The sequence below is a fragment of the Danio aesculapii genome, chromosome 6 (assembly GCF_903798145.1).
Source record: "Danio aesculapii chromosome 6, fDanAes4.1, whole genome shotgun sequence".
Taxonomy (NCBI): domain Eukaryota; kingdom Metazoa; phylum Chordata; class Actinopteri; order Cypriniformes; family Danionidae; genus Danio; species Danio aesculapii.
Window position 1 is genome coordinate 37623803 of NC_079440.1, and position 20670 is coordinate 37644472.

Here is a 20670-nt window from a genome sequence, read left to right on the forward strand (position 1 = left end):
CTTAAGTAGACATGCACCTAGTAAGTAGGTTTCTCTTAAGAGCAATCACTCAATCATTAGCAACTACAGCAGGTGAGTTCTCGAGATCTACCTGAGCTCAAACTCCTTCTTGCCCTGCAACAGGAGGGACCCCTGGGCTCGAGGATCTTATGAGCTCAGGACTCTCTCCCGGGACAGCATGCCAAACAAGCATTATAATCAATCATCAACTAAGTGTGAACACTTGAATATAGTAAAATATGGAAAATACAATGCCACATTGTGAGGCTTTTGGTTATAATTTTCAGTCAAAAGGAAACAAGAGAAGCAATGAGAAGAGAATAAATTGAATTGAATGTATGGGGAATTTCCAAGCCAAAAAAAAAAAAACACAAACTAAATGAACCCAGTTCTTAATATTAGTGGGGTGGGAACATTATTCAATAACTCTTAAAAATAATTCCACGTTTCTTTCCAACAAATAAATGAAATACCATTCATAAATCATAGTCACTTATACATAAATCATGAAAAAAATTTATTATTTATTTCTGCTCATTTTACAATTCACCATCATATACTCTAGTGAATAAAAAATTAGGAGCTGCCTGCGTACTTTCATGCACATAAGTAAGAGCATAAACATTCTAATTTAGAGTATATGAAATAAGCAAAAAAAACAAGACATTTGTTTTTAATTCCAGCGCTATAATTCCAGCGTTATGAATGTGACATTTGCAATAAAAACACAAGAAATTAATTCACATAGAAAGTATATCTTAACATTATATTGAAACATCTGTGGCTGCACGGTGGTGCAGTGGGTAGCACGTTCGCCTCACAGCAAGTCGGTCGCTGGTTCAAGCCTCGACTGGTTCAGCTGGCGTTTCTGTGTGGAGTTTGCAAGTTCTCCCGTGATCACGTGGGTTTCCCAAAACATGTTGTATAGGTAAATTGGGCAGGCTAAATTGTTCGTAGTGTATGTGTGTAAATGAATGTGTACGGATGTTTCCCCAGTACTGGGTTGCAGCTGGAAGGGCATCCGCTGTGTAAAACATATGCTGGCTAAGTTAGCGGTTCATTCCGCAGTGGCGACCCCAGATTAATAAAGGGACTAAGCTAAAGAGGAAATGAATGAATGAATGAATGAATGAATGAATGAATAAAACATCTGTTTATATTTTCCAAAACAACTAACCACATAGTTATGGGATAAGAAAAAATAACAGTCTGCAAACATTTTTTATATATTATTCCTTATTATATTATTATAAATAAGGAAAATAAACATGCGTTATGGATGTGACCAAAATAGTCTGTGAGTTTACAGCATACTTTGTTGAACTTCTGTGAATTTAACTGCACGAACCAAAAGAATCCAAATGAAGAATAGCTTCATCATGGATGTGACGTCTCTCCGTTATGGATCATATACAACTGTTTGAAAACATTGACGGAGACATTTTTCAGTATTTTTACAGAACTGTAAAAGTATAATCCTACACATAAACCTAGAAAGGGTTTTGCTTTTTTTCATGGCAAGGTTGACATTTGCATGGAATTGCTCATATAGCATTATTCATAAACAAAAAAAACAACAAAATGAATGAATGAATGAATGAATGAATGAATGAATGAATGAATGAATGAATGAATGAATAAAAGATCACACATAGATCAAAAGAAATGCATAAGTTGATCAAAAAAGCATTTAAACCTTATAAATTAAATACATTTAAGATATTTGTAGTATATAATATGTAGTATTTAATATAAAAACATCTCAATACTGGCTCCTTTGAAAAAAATGATGATTTAGTACAATTTCAAATGTTGTCCAGCCCTTTAAAGGTGAAATCAAGCAAAACAAACCTACAGCTTCACTCCATAAATATACTCCAGCTGCACATGATTCCTAGCATTTTATAACTCCACAACTATCCAGCATTAACCATAATGGGCATCGTTATTCAGATGATGAAAAACCATCAAATCAATTGCCTCAGTTAAACCATTATGCATTTAAAAGCTTCAGACTCTTCATATAAAACCAAGCACAAGGAGAACATGAATCCAAAATGTCAGGTCGCCATGACAGATAGTGAGAAATGCAATAAGCAGAGGGAAAAGTCTAGCTAGTAGGTACTTATTGTGCCACTCTGCCTGAAGGTAAAGCGGTTTTTGATGCTGATGAGGTCATGATACTGTCTGTGAAGAAGTATGTTAGGAGAATAATCAAGAGCCAAGATGCAGGATGCAAATAATAGCATAAACTAATGTATTAGGGCCGTTCTCACATCTAAAAGCATTCTAAAAACGTTGCCTCCTTCACCTTTTTCAACATGCTCCTTTGTTGTCTGTCATTGCTAGGCAACCATCAACTGTTTTCTCAGAGGATGACAAACTAACAAAACATTGCTGCAGTTCTGATATAAGTTTTATTTATGAAAAAATATTAAATAGCACTGTAGTGTTTGGGCGTTCCATGTCTGTCTGAAGTAATTAGTCTAACGAAATGTGTACATTCTATACAAAATATGAAGCTGATCGGTCCTTTCTTCTCATCTGACTTGCAGTGCGCTTGCTGCATTCTGAAAAGTTAAGATGTTTTGAACTAGGTGCTTCTGGAATATACGAGGGTGCGCCGTATCGCATCATTCCCAATATGCCCATGAAAGCCGCATGCCTCTCTTGGAAATAACGAACTTGCGTGTGCAAAATATGCGATATGTAAACAGCCTGTCAGGCTAACTATTAAAAATGTCTTTTTAAATAGATTTTTGTCTTTAGTTTGGTTTCTGCTGTCTGCCAGCGCAGACAAGTTGAAAAGAAAACATGCATTTTGTGTGCATCTATGTGCTATAATTGACCTGTTTGAATTTTGTGCCGGTTTGTACATAACCAGCTACTTCTTCACATGGCCACCTCTAAGCAAGATCAAAATGATACTGGAATTTGATTTTGACATTTATTTCCCACCAATATTTGAGCGCTGTGGAGCATGTTCTTAAAAACATACAGGGACACTGGAGCGTTTTAAAGCCACGATTCATCAGCAGAACGATCGTGTCTCAGCTTATAGACAAACCAGCTGATCAACGAGACTGAAATGCTCCAGTTTCTGTGTTTCTGTGGTTACAATCCAGTATCGTGGTTATTCCAGTTTCGTGACAACCCTAAACTGTACCTTTATATTGTACTGTATATTTGTCTGAGAGAAATAAGTAATTTTTGTATATAATTTGGGCTTGTTTTGTTTGGTTACAGGTAGCAAACGGCAGCTTCAGTTCACTCATGTTTAGAATCAGATCGCCATCCTTCATGTGTGAAGTAGTTTTTATCAGTGTGCTGTTGTTAAAGCACTAATCGGCTCAGAAACTACAGCTGAGCATGTTACGCCCCATTAACTTTGAATGAGTGACGTCAAGCTTTGCTGAACTGAATTGTGGGTCTGCTTTAGTGCCATTGCCTGCTGCAGAAGTTGAGAATTTCAAGCGCCAACGAAGGGTCAGCCAATCAGTTCGCTTTATGCGAATACCCCAGCTCAGACAGTAGCCGATTGCCGACTTACTTCGTTGGCTGACACCACTATGACGATCGCGTCAGTTCCAAATTCAGACACCAGTGTCACTTTTCATAGGTATAGGTGTTCGTTTGAATACATTTTACATTGATAATGGCTGGCTGCAATGTCAAGCAATGATACATTATATTTGATCGATACATTGATCGAAAAAATTTCTAAGTTTACTTTTTTCATGAAGAACAAAAAGAATCAAATCGACTTGTGTAAAATGGGCATTCGATGACACCTTTAAAACAGAGCAATGCAAATGCAAAACTGCTCCAATAGATGCATTTAAAAACATGCTCAAACACTGCATCCCAAGAGACAGAATAAATTCGACATGCCAGACTGTAGACAGAAGGCAGTTATGATTATGTTCACATATTCACGACTGGCTCATTACTGTGGCAGCATAAAGACGGGTTTCCTCTGATTTAATGGCAGCATGTCAGCACTTAATGGAGAAGAAAGTGTAATGATACAATTGAAGACTTGGCAAAAATCCACACATTTTTGGCAAATTCCTGATGATGTTTAATGAATTAACATCTATCAAATGAAGCAAGTCAATTAATTTGCCTTTTAATTGTGCTACCTGATTAAATCCAAGTTTTTTCCCCACAAAAGGTCAAAACAGGCATGTAAAGCCAAGGTCTTTGAAAGCTGCTATTTTCAAGCTTTCTATTTTAGCTTCAAGGGGCTGAGAAAATACACGTCACTGTGAGCATTGATTTGTAACCACTGGCCCACTGACCGTTTGCTGGCATGAGCGCTTCATGCCACAGTTGTCCATTTGCTCAAAAATTCACAAGGCAAAACTGCTTGGCAGAATGATTTGGACACAAACACGAGATATGGAATATTTAAAATTCAAGACCGCAGAAAACCCAATTTAACAGCAGCAAACAGACTCCAATAGCATTCACAGATAGCTATAGATGGAATAAATCGAAGTGGACAATGAATTGTCACTGAAATTAATGAATGGATAAGCAACTAAAATTAAGCACAAGAAAAAAAAAAAGATCTCTGGCCCAGTTTACACCTGTAAATATAGACTAATGCCGAGTTCAGACTGCAGGATTTTCAAAGTAGTTGCGTCACAGATGTTTTCACACTGCATGATATTTGGCCTAGCGTTCCGTCGCTGCTGTGCTTACACTGCAAGATGGATCAGCGACAGGGGGATCCACACCACATGACTTTACAATAGGAAGAATTGCTGACAACTTTGTCTCGCTCCGCAAACTTTGTCTCACAACCAAACACACGCAAGATAGAGAAGATGCGTGAATCAGCTGAAATGGCACCCGAATCCGCGGCTTTATACCAATTATCCACCCACCACTGGCTGCACATATAATTTTATCTGCTATATATATATATATATATATATATATATATACACGCACCCAACCCGCACTTGATTGTCACTTTAATAATTCTAATTCTTTGTTTTAAGCATGATGATAGGTCAGCGTGGATTGTTCGCTATTAAGAGCAGATTCAGTAAGCTAATCTGCGCATCCCTTACCAGAGACAACATGGTAGAGGCGTACTGTATATCAAGGCAGCAGGGGTCCTACCATGCATCCACGTGGTACTTACAGTGGTATTTTTTACTGTCCTGACGGATGTAAGAACTTAAAGTTCTTGTCTTACTTTCACTTGACCGGCCTTTCGATCACACACATGATGTTTCATATTTGAGGTACCGTTCTTGTGGCTTTCATTTAAAGTGCTTGTCAGCCGTTGCATAGCCTATTACATACCCAGCATTTGATTCAACCTCGTTAACCTTTGCTAAAACGCTCCCACACTGCACTTTTCCTTCCTTCCTTTTTGTTTTGTTTTTAATTCTCCCTTTTTAAGTTTCTCCCAGATCGGTTATGCCTTCATTTCTGCTTTAACAAATGTGTTTAAAAGATACAAAGCAAAAATTTTTTTAATAATTTAATTCATCCACCCACCCGCAATCATAATGTACTTTTTTATTAGCCGCCCCGCCCAACTATCCAAACCCCCTCGCAAATAACCACCATCCGCGCATCACCGCGCATTTTTTTGCCACGCATCACTAATGCAAGATGTGACATGGAAACAACTCAAGGTCTCGTAGTAAATCTTTTGTTATTAACTACATAATGAAAAAGAAGCCTTCAGTAGGGTAGAAAATAAATCTTAATTTGCTCACCTGGCTTTTGAAAATAACTAGCAATTTCTCCTCAACTTTTTTTTTCAACTCTGTTGCGGTATTGCTCAGATGGCACATCAAACAGATGTGTGCTCGTGTCAAAGTTCCACTTTTTCCAATAGTTCATTCTGTGTGACTGTTACTCTTGTGAATGAGCACCGATTTGCCTGTGATTTTGGGCATTTGTCTGTGATTTCCTAAAACCTGTCAGTGAGTCAAAAATCTGGGTTAAAACCATGCAGTCTGAACTTGGCATAAGACTAATAAAGACTAATATAGACTATAGACTAATTATCAACCTATGTTTTAGTTAATAAATACAATGATGCTAATATAATAATATAATTAGGTAAAATAATATGAAATTGTGTTAGGGCATGTTAAGACAGCCCATTTACAACCAATGCTGCCCTTTATATTGCTGAAATTTTGTATGTGTTTTATGTTGCAATTTTTATGATACTTTTTTCGTTGCATTTATTAATAAAGTGTATTGTTTTACTTTGTTGTTCTTGCTGTTGTGTAAAACGCTCTGAGAAAGTAATTTTAAAGGTTCAGGACTTTTTTAAAAAAATTAACAGGTTTGTGTGTGTTGAGCATCAGTTAAGACAAAGTTTGAAACTTTTAGCTTTAATTGTGGGGAAAACTGGATAATTTTGAGCTTTTGTCAGCTAATTTCATCTACTAGGTTTAAAATAATTTTTGGAGCGGCATCAAAATCGGTGACGTAGCATGAATCTGCTAGTGGAGTGATGACACATATAGGTTTCTCTTTATTATTCATAGCTGAGTTTTCTTATCCTATGAGAAGACCCTGCTTCTTAATTATTCATGAGAGCACGTGCAAGCACGATGGTAAGGCAGACCTGTCAAGCTGTGAAACCCAATGACTGGGTGAGACCTAGGGACTTTGTCTTTCATCAGCTGAGTTTGTTACAGTTCAGACACATCGCCTATCTGTGCTGCTGTGTTTGCACATGTTTAAAATCCTCCGGATACCGGCAGGGTTATTGGTTGAAATAGATAGGGCAAGAGACCTCCTGCACTTCTATCCATGGTGTCTGCATTCAGAACCGGGGATTCAGGAGGAGAGAAGTCCTCCTCATTTATAGTGTTAACATGACTACATTTATAGTAATATGACAAATTGTGGTTATGTTTATATGAAATTACAAACACCATATATAGCAGGGCATTAAATTACTGTTTATTTCTTTGCAATTTTACTTTGTAAACTATAAAATCATGTGTCTCCTCCTCCTTTGTGTCTCATTTTGTGAGCCAACTGACAACAGTTGTTCGCTGCCCTCTTTTTTCCCTGCTCTGCTGGCCATGCCCACATCTCCGTCTTCTCATGGTGCTCTATGCCCATCATGTAGCATTTTTTTTTTTTTAATTCTGAGGTGGACTTAAACCCAAAAGAGGGGGGGTTTCATGACCCTTTAAGACAGTTTACCAGATAAATATTATATAATTATTATAAACCATTATTATACACTATTATAAACTTAAATTAAATTCTAATATATATATATATATATATATATATATATATATATATATATATATATATACACACACACATACATACATACATACATAAGATATAAACAATTCAAACTATTAATTGAAATATTGCATATTTACAGTGATATTAATATACAATGCATTATTTTCTACAATGATACTAAAAGATTAAATAAATTTTAAATACATTTTAATAAATAAAACATTAAATCACATTAAAATGAAAGTATTCCAATTTACTTCAAATTAACAATGCTGTTAAGATGTTAAAAGTATTCAGAATGCGTATAATAAACATTAAACCGGCCAGGAACATGTTCATTTCACACAGAAATCTTACAATTATAGAAACGCAGCTTCTGATTTATTTCCTCTTCAGCTTAAAATGCCAGCTTTAACATTAAAAGGAGGTGATGCATCTTTTATCAGAAATCAAAGACCATACCTGAGCTATAAACACAGCAAGGCAGTCAATCACCTCAGGGTTTGAAGTGGGTTAAACACAACACTAGAAAGAGAGCTATAAAGAGAAAAGAGACTGTTGTATCGCGGCTCTAAATCACAGTCTAAAGACATTCACAGCGACTGAACCACTCCAAAAGAATAGTCACTGTGCATATTTTATGTTGAAGACAATTTTCTTGCAAAAATGAGCCTGGTGTTAAAAAAAGAGAAAGGAAAAAAGCCACAGATCAATAAATGTGGCGTTTATTGATGGATTACAGCAGGCTTTACACTAGGGCCATTAAACCTAAATAAACTGCATCAAGTGGAGGTGTTTTCTTGAACCTTTTTAATTTATCAAGTGAATTCTTAACATCAAGGACATAATTAATCACGGTGTCCTTGGAAGAAAGAAAAAAAGAATTCAATATGCAACAGGATCTGGTTGCTGGATTTATCTCAGAGATGCTTAATGACTTTTTTTTTAGCCTCAGAGAAAGAAAAAAAGAAAATCACAAGGAATGAGTTATACCTCTGGGCCACTGGAGACGTTAATTAAAAAGGAGGATCAAGTTAGGCCAGAATATTCATTTGTTACAATGAAAGGTTTCTAAAAAGGAGGTGTAGTTAAAAACATTAATGAAAAACCAACATGTTTTCAAGATAAAATCAGGCTTTGTGGTTGATGGTGAAAAAAACAAGCCGTCTTACAAATCGCATGGCAAAGTCACTCCAAGGAGAAAGGAAGAGAGTTATGAGTCAATTTACTGTTCTCCGTTACTATGGTTAAGAAGGGGACGGGCTCGAGTATCCTATGGCTTTGTTGTTCGGATGCTAGTCAATGTTACACAGAGGATGTTCAGTTCTTGAGGGCACAGAGCGCTTTTCGAAATCCAAAGAGGCCCTTGGAGACAAAATGAGGCATGTCAACAGAATGGATCCTGGCCAATACGTTTTTTTTTTTTTTTTATTGTTAGATCTTGTAGGATGGAGTCAAATGTCATCCAGAACAAGTCAGACAAACAAAAGTGAACATTAGAGAAGACATTCATTTTTGTCTTTAACTGAAAGAAAAAAATAGGCAAATATGTGGCTTATGAAATAAATAAATAATTTAAGTCTGCATGAAATGAATCAGACATCCATTTTCTTGTCTTTAACTGAAAGAAAAAAATAGGAGCATAGTTGTCAGAATTATTAGACCCCCTGAATTGTTAGCCCCCCTGTTTATTTTTCATCCCCAATTTCTGTTTAACGTAGAGAAGATTTGTTTAACACAATTCTAAACATAATAGTTTTAATAACTCATCTCTAATACTCGATTTAATTTATTTTTGCCATGATGACAGTAAATAATATTTTACCTGATATTTTTCAACACACTTCTATACAGCTTAGTGACATTTAAAGGCTTAACCAGGTTAAATAGGGCAATTAGGCAAGTTATTGTATAACGATGGTTTATTCTGTAGACTATTGAAAAAAAATATACAGTTTAAAGGGGCTAATCGTTTTGACCTTAAAATGGTTTTAAAAAAAAATTAAAAGCCAAAATAAAACAAATAATTAAAAATATATATGTTATCAGACATACGGTGAAAATTTCCTTGCTCTGTTAAACATCATTTAGGAAATATTAAAAAAATAAATAAAAAAAATGTAAGGGGGGGCTAATAATTCTGAATTCAACGGTATGTGGCTCAAGAAATAAAATAAAAAAAAAACATTAAAGTCGCCATAAACAAAGTGTTTGAAATACACATCATTTTTTCCATCTTCAATTAAAAGAAAAATAGGAAGATATGTGGCTTAAGAAAAAAAAATAATTTGAGTGAGTTAAAGAAATAAACAATTTATAATTTAAGTTGGCATAAAATGAAATGTTTGAAATGGACATCCATTTCGTTTTCTTTAACTAAATGAAAAATAGGCTGATATGTGGCTAAAGAAAAAGATAAATAACTTGAGTCTGCTAAAGAAAGAAATAAATGAATAATTTAAGTCAGCATGAAATGAAATGTTTGAAATAGACATCCTTTTTTTTCTTTAACTAAAAGAAAAATAGGCAAATACATGGCTAAATAAATAAATAAATAATTTGAGCCAGCATGAAATGAATTGTTCGACATTTTCTAAATGCATGATGTTACTGTTGACTTTTTGACCTTGCGATATTTAATTAAAATATAATTTCTGATTCTCAAAATCCAATAAACCTCCATTCCAAAGAACCATCTCAACAGTTTTCTCCTCTTCCAACAAGTCTCAAATAGACAACATTATACAGAAAGAAGTGACTAGAAACTCAAACAAAACGAAGTTACACATTAACCAGAGGCACATTTAAAAACTGAACTCCAACTTTTCCTTACAAAGGTGTTTAATGGAGAGGAACAGAAAGGGAAAAATCAAAGAGGGTCATTGGAACAATATTCATGACCTTTCAGCTTTCATCTCAGATAACTAAAGAAGAACAGAAGAAACATCTAGTCATTGAATATGTCCCAAATGTTGCCCTCAGCCCTCTTCCTAACTCTTTTAAAACAGAAATCTCTATCTTGTGAAACCAGAAGAGCTTATCCAGTAGAAGCACCAGCTCATTTCCACTCACTGTCTATCTCATTTAATGCTGCAATTAACATACTGAGCCTATTGATAGCATATTACTAGTTTATTAAAAGAGATATGCAAAAATTGTAGAGTTCTTTCTAGGAATGGGACAGTTTGTGAAAAAAATAAAACAAAAACAAACAATAAACCATTCCGTTCTCTTGTATATCCCAAAGACACCTGAGAGTTTTCAGTAGCTAGCTTACAGCTCACAATGCTGCCAAATCACATGCTTCAGGTTTTATCAGTTTAAAGTTTCCAGTGCAAAATGCAGCAGAAACTCAATACTCGTGTGTATTTCTCGCTAAGCTCATGAATTCTGAGTTGTTGCATGTTCTTGTGCTGCAACATTTCTGAATGCATGTTACATGCTTTAAGCCTATTTGTTGCAGCGAATACCCATATTTAACAGACAGCTAATCAGAGTCTACTCTAATGGTGTACTCACACTAGGCACGGTTGCATTGTACAATGTCCAGGAGCGATTGTCCCCCCGCCTCTCCCCTTTGACCCGAACTAACACTGCGTTTTTTCCTTCCCAGCCCGAGCACACTTACTTCATCGATGATGTGACTGTTCGGTTAGGAAGAGAATATTGTTTTGTATTATTTTAAGTTGTTTAGGATGCAGTGACACATAGTCAAATCCTTTGCTGAACAGGTACACCACTTGACGCACATAAATGTTCATGAAAGTCATGAAGGTTTTCTGAAGGTGGCAGCTGACGTGCAGCGAGGGCTGTGCATCTTTAACAAACTGGGATAGTTCACGTTCATTTAAAAGTAAGAATGATTAATAAATCCATATGAAAGGGGGATCCCTTAAATCCCCTTAAAAGTGAGGTTGTGTCTTCAGTTTAGTGTTTGGGCGCACTTTGCACTCAAGCCAAACCGAACCGTGCTCTGGACAACCCTGGCTTACTCTGATTACGTACACCTATATTCATTTCTGGAGAGAGCAAAATACGTACCAGGAGGTACGTTTTTTGCTGTTTTTGTTTTCGCTAATCCGCCAGAGTGCGCCGTGTATCCTTTTTCAGATCTCAATTTTCTCTCACTTGCGTAAATCCACCAGAGGCTGCTGTCAACTGACTGACTAAGTGACTGACTAACCGACCGATACCCCCACCCTCCCCCTTTCCTAAATCCAACAAATAGTGTTTTAAAAAGCACAGATTGACCTGCCCACCCACTTCCCTAAGCCCAACCACAGTGTTTTGAAAGGAAATCCAGGAAAAAAAAAGCCCTTATGGCAGCCTGATTTGTACCACGCTTTCAGATTTTACCACACTCTAACCCATTTATTTTATTTTTGGCTTTTGTTTTTGTCTTAACTGCTTTCTGGAACCGTTGAACGAATGAACGAATGAACCTTGTTATCGTGGTGAACTCCACTCTGCATCTTAAGTCCGCCAACATACGTGTTGAGCTACCGGACAAACTGGTAACAGTGGAAAAGCCATCCACATGGAGGTAAGCTGTCAGAAATGTATATGGTGGACATTTTCAGAATGAGCCTATGTTGGCCCTGACCAGCTCTCCCAACTGAGCTAGAGCCACCCAAATGAACTGAGCACTCAGACTTGTCAAAGGAACCGGCAAATGGGGGTCTAGTGCTCCCGGGCATGATTTGGAAAGCCTAGTGTGAGTACACCCCAAAATAAAAGTACACATTCATAGAATTTTTTTTAAAAGGCAGATGCCTAAATTACAACATTTCCCCTCGTTGTATTACAATTTCATATAGGCTATATTATTTATCAAAATAATACATCTATTATTAAGATCAAGCTGCCTTGTTCTTTCAGTTTTTTATTACATGGTAAATAAATGGTAGATTATAAGGCTACGTATTGTATGCTTACACTGTAATTCTAAATGGTATTTAAGCGTTACAATAGTTATTTTTTTTAACAATGTAAACCGAATTAGACAGAACACCATGATCAGAGAACAGTGATATGAACCGAACCAACAATTTTGTAAACTGTCCCACTTCTAGTTTGTTAGGGGCTTTACTGTACTAATGAAATGTATGGTATGCCAAACATTAACCTGAGAAACGCACACTTACACTGCTGTAGTTCCTATTGTGCCTGGTTCCAGCAGTGCAAATGCACACACAGAAAATGATACTTTTGTCAGTAGCTCTAGGAACTATGAAAATGTTTCTCCAGTATTTACCCCATTTACTCAGCCGCTAATTGTTCCAAACCAACATGGCTTACTTTTTATTCTGTTAAATACACAAAATTATACATTTTGACAAAAATAATTAATTTGGAGTTTAAAAACTGGTCACTGCTCAAATAAATAAACAAATTAAAACATCACATAATTAGCAATTTAATGGTCACAATAGGAACTATTTTAATATAAACTCTGTTGAGTCTCTACTACAAATGTGTTTCCTTTTATTGTGGGCATGATAACCATTAAACACTAATTAAATGTGTCCCAAACACACTAGAAACCATTAAAATGTACCATTACTGTAGAATTACTGTGATGGTTTAATTTTGATGAATTTGCAATGAATTTTGCAATAGAGGAATGATTTTCCTCTATTCATTAAAAATGAAAATATAATTAACCTTCGAACAGATTCTGTGTAAAAACACTGTATATATTCAGCACACATGCATACAGAAATAAATGAAGAAATAATATGGTTCACAATGAGGAACAAAAGTTGGTACAGGTCATTTATTTTGCAGACAACTTCCAGCTGGGCCTGGTATCCACCAGACACTGAATCACAGTTAGTTCCTCTAATGTTAGCTTTACTTGAAGAAAAGCCTCAAAAATAAAATTTACAACTGTAAATTAGGTCAACACTTCTATTTTCAGTTTCGAAAGATGGATTTTAATATGAAGGAATTCATTCACAACATCACTTAATAAGTAAGTTAATTAAGGTGCCATTTTAAAGTGCAAGTCATCATTTTTCCAAAGATTGATGTTTGACCGTCCTAAAGCTATACAATATATAATGCAATAAATTTGAGGTGCAGCAATATTAGCAAAGTGTGCTGGGCTACACAAGCAAGTCTAAAAGCTCTTACTGGGGGACTGGAAGACTGTAAATTTTCCTCTTTACAAATCTGACAACAACAACTGCTCTCAATGATAACCATCTCCACAAAGATAATGTCACGATTAGTTTCTTTCATACAACATGTCTGCTTGTAAAGTAAACATTCAAGTAGGCCTATATAATTTAGTCATCAATGAAAGCACTTCAGCATTAAACAAACCAATACAGCTGCTCTAATGAATATCCATACTTCACAATGAAAAGGCTCAAAATGTCAGGAAAGGCTTGTGGCTTAAGTGGATTAAGCCATTTATCTTTAGGCTCAAGTATAATAATAATAATAATAATAATAATAATAATAATAATAATAATAATAATAATAATAATAATAATAAAAAAATATGAAACGGCAAACAAGAAAAATGTGAAGGGAAAACTGAAGCTAAGAAACCAGCAGTATTATGAAACTAAGGCTGCATTCCAGTCCAATTTATTATGCCCTTCAATCGCTAACTTTCCTCCGTCTCATTCACTCGGATGCACATCAATAATTACATTGCCAGTGTCCACTACTGGCAGGACATCTGAATGCATGGGATAAATATTTTAGTCCCTCTCCCACAAGATTTTGTCCCACTCACACAAAAATATACTATTTTTTCCTGCTCCTGCCCAAAAAAAGCCCACAGGTAAACAAAGGTTAATTAATTTGATTTTCCCTTCTTCTTCCCAATACTCTGTTACTTGTTTCACTTGTTCACTTTTAAATTTACATAAAGAAGTGGAAAATAAACATTTCATTTTATTTAAGTTTGATTAAGGGGAATAATAAACATGGACACACAAATGATGAGTTTTTCAGAATTTAGAAGTCAAAACAGCCTTTATGCATCCGATATAGTTCCGACAATGAAACACATGAAAATTAACTTCCGACCTTGCGCCGGTAAATTGTTTTTATTTTATTTTAGTCATTCTTGTTACTTTTGTGCAGTAGATAACAAAATACTTGTTTTCGGTAAATTCATTTTAAGATATTTCCATTTTGCGGGAGTCCCACAAATGATTGTATTCTCCCGCAACCCACACAATCACAGACATGAGGACCTTATCACCTGCACCCATATTCATCCATCAAATCTTCACTCGTTGTGTTGGGTCCTGCAGTACTCCCACGGGTGTGCAGGATTCTACTTAAGGCAGGTTTCCACTGAGTGGTACAGTACAGTATGGTACGGGTAGGTACAGGTCACCTTTATCAGGCTTGTGTTCCCACTGCCAAAAGGGTACAGATTTACAAGTGATCACAGAGCCATGTTTTCCTTAAAAGAAATGCACAACAATCACAACTTTTGCTGAACTGCAATATTGATTTAAATTAATCTTGCAGCCATAGTACATATGAGATTTAACAGAACTGGCTTAACTGACTAAATGCAAAGTCACCATCGATTAATCACCCAGCCCTAATTCTTTTCACCAAATAAAACATAGCAATAGGCTACAAACATAATAGGCTCCAGCTTATTACATGTTATTTGGGTGTGGTGAAAATTGCCAGTGATTGTAGGCTTGAAGCTTTTAATTCCCCAATGGACTCTTAATCACCCCTTCCTGCCAACTAGAGCGGTTTATTTTTTTTTTCCTTTTTACATAACCATTGACCAAAGCATTCAAAACACCTGATCCCTCCTCAATATTTCCACTTCTACATTATCTGATTCAAGTTAAACCCAATGTAGTCACAAATCACCGGATCTCTTCATCCCACATTCCTTTATCTGGGTGATGGCAATTAAGATCAAAGGCAGATTAAAAAGAAATGACTTCAGACAGCCATTGAAAAGGTTCTGCTTTCATTTATAGACATCACATCGTACGATCTTACAAAGCGAACAAAAAAAAGCACACTCAAGAATTATATTTTGAAACACTACGCTCTTTGCATTAAGTTTTCACATCAAAATCACCATTTTGGAAATAAATAAAAAAAATCAGCATTCTAGAGCTGTTGTGTGATTCTTTGGACTAATGGAAATGTCTTATGTTGAAGTGTATTATTGTGTGTCATGATGTTGTAAAAAAAACATGCACAATAGCAATGAACAGGAGGCAAATAAATAATACACAGTAACAATACAGAGAAGCTGTTTGCCAAACTGCCTGCTAAAATACATTTCAGCAAAAAGAAGTTGAAACCTTTTGCCAAAATTATGGCATGAACCTTTTCTCTCAAACTTATGCTTTACAACATCCCCTATATCCAAAAAAAATTAACCCTTGTGCACTGTTCCAATTTACTACCCTTTTGTTATGCTAGGAATGAAAACATCCACAGAATTAAACTGCTGTAAAAAGGCATCAAAAAAGCATAATTTTTTTTTTATTTTTTATTTTTTGCATAAACCTGTTAATCAACCTTAGTCCTAATCAAATCTTCTAAATTGTTTAGAAAATTACAGGATTTATTTCTTTAAATGCCAAGTTTACAAATGATGTCACTGACTTGGTGAAAACAAACACACACACAAATATGACGTATTTTCAATATTAAAAAGTAATTGTGGACTGGATTTTTTTTACTTTTTAATCACAGACTTTAACATGTGAATGATTAGTAACAACATTGGCCTTGATGCATTGTTAAATTTTAATTTTTTCTCCCTAATTTACTGTTGGTGGCCTATTGACTTCCATTATAGCTACATTTGATGGTGCATAAATACACAGTCTTCGTTTTTGTTTACTCCATGTAGTTCTGAGAGCTGAGATGCATATTTAGATTTTTTTCAGACACATCAAGGTAAGTGCGTAAATGTCACTCTCACACACTCACAGACACACACTTTATTTTACAGTTATACTCCATAAAAAAAATCCAGAAATCAGTTTTTTTTTTTCACAGGCCTATTTAAAAGGTTGATAGTGTCACCAGTATATAAAAAAAAAAATTAAAAAAAAACCTCTCATTTTACCTCACCCCAAAACCACCAACAATCAAAAACGCATGATTATATGGTGTCATGGTTTTGTAATCAAAAAATGTGGTTACAATGGAAGTCAATGGGGCAAAAATAGCCACCAACAAGAACAAAATGAAAATGAATCAAAAACAATGCATCAAAGGCAATATTGTTTCACATGTCCAAGACTTTTTTTTTTTATCCAGTCAGCAAATACAAAATATGTGATTTTGTGTGCTTTTTCTCCACTAAATCAGTGACATAATTTGTGCATCTTGCAAATAAAGAGTTAGAATCCTGTGATTTTTTTAAAAACATTCATTAGTTTTGATTAGGCCTGAGGTTGATTGACAGAAAATCTGAAAAAAAAAAATGTATTTGATGCATTTTTACAGTTTAATTTGGTGAATGTTTTCATCCCTAACATAACAAAAGGGTAGTATTTTCTAAGTATTTTCTCAAAATATGTGTCAATATAAGATTGGTCACCAAAAATCACTCAGCTAGCTGAAACACAATAAAAGTTACGGCCAAATTAAGACTTATTATAATCACCAAAGAGTGGATGAAAACATCCCCAACAGTACATAAGAATTAAATGCATAGTTCAGAAAGTCATAACTCTCGCAATAATCTGCAGTGCACAATTCAGTGTAATAGCTACAAACAACTGCAAATTTGTTAATTCATAATAACAAGATGCTTGATGAAGAAAAGGTCTGTCTTAACCTTTAACTGGTGACATTTATATTTTTAAAAAAGTGTGAGAACTGATATGAAGTCAATCAAAAAAAAAAAAAAAGTCTCAGTTTCAGTGTTGTCATAGTTACTGTAATTTGTCTTTGTAGGGCAGTCTGGTGCAAGCTCAAACAATGCTGCCACTGTTTGAACCACTACATGATGATTGGTTTTTTTGTAACATTTCTGTAAAAGTTTTAACAGGCTGTATTTCTCTGCATGGCTAGATGCATGATTGCCCGTTAAGCCAGGAGATAATTGCAGGGGGTCCAGTAAATTGAAAAGGTTAATAGGATCATTTGCACCTGGTGTCTGCTGCCAGGCTGGAAAACAGGATGTTGAGGGGAAAAAAGCCTTTTAAGATCTTGCAAAACACTTCCCTGAATTAAGATGTACTGTGAATGTCATAAACCAAAATTGCAAAACATACCTGAAAAAAGGGAAGTATATATGTACTACAGGTGAAAAAAAAAAACTCCAGCAATAAAGCACTGAATGTTGAGAACCTGCCAATATACAGTTAACAACAACAACAACAACAACAACAACAACAACAATAGCAACAGGCTAACCTGAACTTCAAACTCAGAGAATTGTAAAAACCAGTCAGGGGAAGGGAATAGTAAGTTATTAATTCCATGCTATTTTTCTTACTTTTTTTTTTTAAAGTTTATCATACTTCAGAGCACTTGAAAAAAGAAAATAGAAATGGACAGAAAAAAAAGGGTGCCACTAATTATTAACTGAAATTAATAATTTGTTACAATGTACTTATTGTGTAAATACATGTTTTTACATTGTACTTTTGATTAAATAAATACATGCATGTAATTACACCTGTAATTAATTTCTGTTATTAAACTTCCCATACCCCCAGACCTGTACCTAACTTTACCTGTATCCAACTTTAAGAGAACCAGAAGGGTTCTGAAATACCATATGAACACAATAAATATATTGTACTTATTTTCCAAAGTATAGTAATTAAGGACACTTAATATAGAGTGGGACCCAAAAACATGTACAAAAACTATTGCAGCCTCAAAGAGCAACTGGGGATTTCAAGCATCAAAGAATAAACAGCTTGAAGCTTTTTAATGCATACATTTCATTTTTCATCTACATTTTAATAATTATTGATCGCTTCTTTTTGTTTTTATTTGTTAAATGTTTCTTTTATATTTTATATTTCTTCTCTGTCTTTAATACTCCTTTGTACAGCACTTTGGTTAACCTTGGTTGTTTTTAAACCTGCTTTATAAATAAATATTGTATTGTATCTATACATTTATCAAGTTATTTATTTTTTACAAAATGTTATTTCGTATGATTACTTACTTTACATATTTTAAAAAGCACAGGGCAGAATGATACATGTTGTATATTTTGTATGTGAATAATACACTGAATTACAATGAAACATTGCTTTACCAATATGTTGGTATTTTATTTTCACAAAAGTTATCCAAAATATTAAAACAGACATTTTATTTACTAAATTTAATGCATAGAACACAATCTTTTTAGATTAAATTCCGATGCAGATGCTGGACAATCAGAGAGAGGGAAAATGTTTTTATATATATATATACACACACACACACACACACACACACACAACTATAACTTAGGGATCCTGTAATTTACAACACAGTTAGAGGAACCAGTTATTACATTATTACAAGATTATTAATGACTTTTAACAGGTTATTGTGTTTAAACGCAATGACAACAAAATGACAGCAAAAATAGCCTACAGTATCATGATGGGGGTTTAGCCACATAGGAAACCAGTGCATTTTCACCACGCATGGTTGGTGGGCGCCAAAACTGGCCCTTTAAGTGCTTTACGCAGAAGACCCCCCACTTCAAAGTCCTCTTCTCTGTTTACACACATGAAAATCCACAAACACTGCGGTTGCCAAAGGCGATGTAACTTGCAGAACTGCTGTATGTGTATCAAAGCACCTCTGACAGGGCTATCAGTATCCCACCTTTTTATTTTGTAAGCAATTTGCTCATTGATCTGTCCTGCTTTTGTATTTTGATTGTTGCTCGAGGCATGAAGACCACCCGTGCGGAACACAGACATGAGTCACAACGCTTTAAAACCAAAACAGCCACTTCTATACATACAAATGCTGACATTTATCATCTCTGTCTCCTTTGGGAAAGCGTTAAAAGTAAACCGGTGACATTAAAACTCACCCTTATTCGCCTCATGGCAGCAACAATCTCCACACGGCTATTCGGTCGAGCGACATCCAGACTACCAATATACTGGAAATCAAAGCAAACGATATGTATTAATCTCCTGTCAACAACTTTAGCGTAGTAAAGCTTGAGGTGTTTCAAACAGACAATAAAGATTGTAAACAAGTGGAAGCAACAATAGCAAAACAACTTTAAATGTATCCTGGTACTAAAAACAGCGCATGCATCAGGATGTAAATAAACAGCGGTGAAAAATAACTTAACGTTAACGTTACCTTTGCTTCGAAATTAATCCCATGTTGGAAGGCTTCCTCGTTATGTAAAGGAATCCGCAAATCGTGTCCATCATCGACTAAATTGTACTTTGTTTTTGCAGGCATGGTGTCTGTTTTAGGTCTTTCTCCTCGGTTAAAAAAAACAAACAGCTCGGGGGGAGCCAGAACTCAGTCTAACTCTTGCGATCCATGCCTTGTTTTAGCCCGGGGTCACTCTTGATTTCTCAGGCGTGTTTGCTTTTGACAGAGCAACTTTTGTAGAAATCACTATTTTCAATCCGACGTCGCCGAAGTGAATTCCACTAGGTGTTGCGTTTGACCAAATGTGAACGACCTGCCCACTCGTTCCCATTCAAGAGGGCAGCCCTAAGCTTTAGCTGGTGTGGCAGTGCCAAAATCCTGCTTCCTGGGCTTGTCCGTTTCCAACAACTTCACGCCAGCGCCATAACCGAGCCCACACATCCTTTTCGAAAGGATTGTTGCGAGGGCAGAGCGCCATTGGCTGAAAGGGGGAATTCCACCTGCTTTCATTGGAACACGGCTTCATCACAGGTTTGGAGGAGGAGAAAAACACCTCGCGAACGTTCAACACCCAACAGTGGCGTGCAGGGAGAGCAGAGGATGACATCTAGTGGCAGAGAGCGGTACTATGTGGATACAAGCTGAGGCAAGTTGGCAGTTCATTTTATTGTTTTACCACATGTTGCTTCTTCAAGGTAATTTGAAAGTTGCATAATTTAAGCTTCATTTGAAGGACACTGTTATACATCGAGGAAGGGAAGAAGGGAGAAAGGAAAAAATGTTCACTGATTGTGGCTGGCTATGTGTCATATAGTTTTTTTTCTATTAATACTATTGTTCTTAAGTTCTTCTTCTTCTTCTTCTTCTTCTTCTTCTTCTTCTTCTTCTTCTTATTATTATTATTATTATTATTATTATTATTATTATTATTATTATTATTATTATTATTCATTAATTTTCCTTCGGCTTAGTCCCTTTTTTCATCAAGGGTCACAACAGCAGAATGAACCGCCAACTTATCCAGCATATGTTTTACACAGCGGATGTCCTTCCAGCTGCAACCCAGTACTAGTAAAATTATTTTTCTTCTTCTTCTTCTTC

The 20670-nt window shown here is 35.5% G+C and overlaps 1 protein-coding gene across 2 annotated transcripts in view; it reads right to left on the reverse strand.

Moving 5' to 3' along the window:
- nos1apa (nitric oxide synthase 1 (neuronal) adaptor protein a) overlaps positions 1–19998 on the reverse strand; it is a 214550-nt gene extending 194552 nt beyond the window's left edge. For both annotated transcript variants that reach the window (XM_056460125.1, XM_056460126.1), the window contains exons 1-2: positions 19549–19998; positions 19268–19339 (exon numbers count right to left, since the gene is read on the reverse strand). In XM_056460125.1, the coding sequence (XP_056316100.1) occupies positions 19268–19339; positions 19549–19653 (177 nt within the window). In that variant the 5' untranslated portion in view covers positions 19654–19998. The remainder of the gene's footprint in view (positions 1–19267; positions 19340–19548) is intronic.
- Positions 19999–20670: the final 672 nt, after the last annotated feature.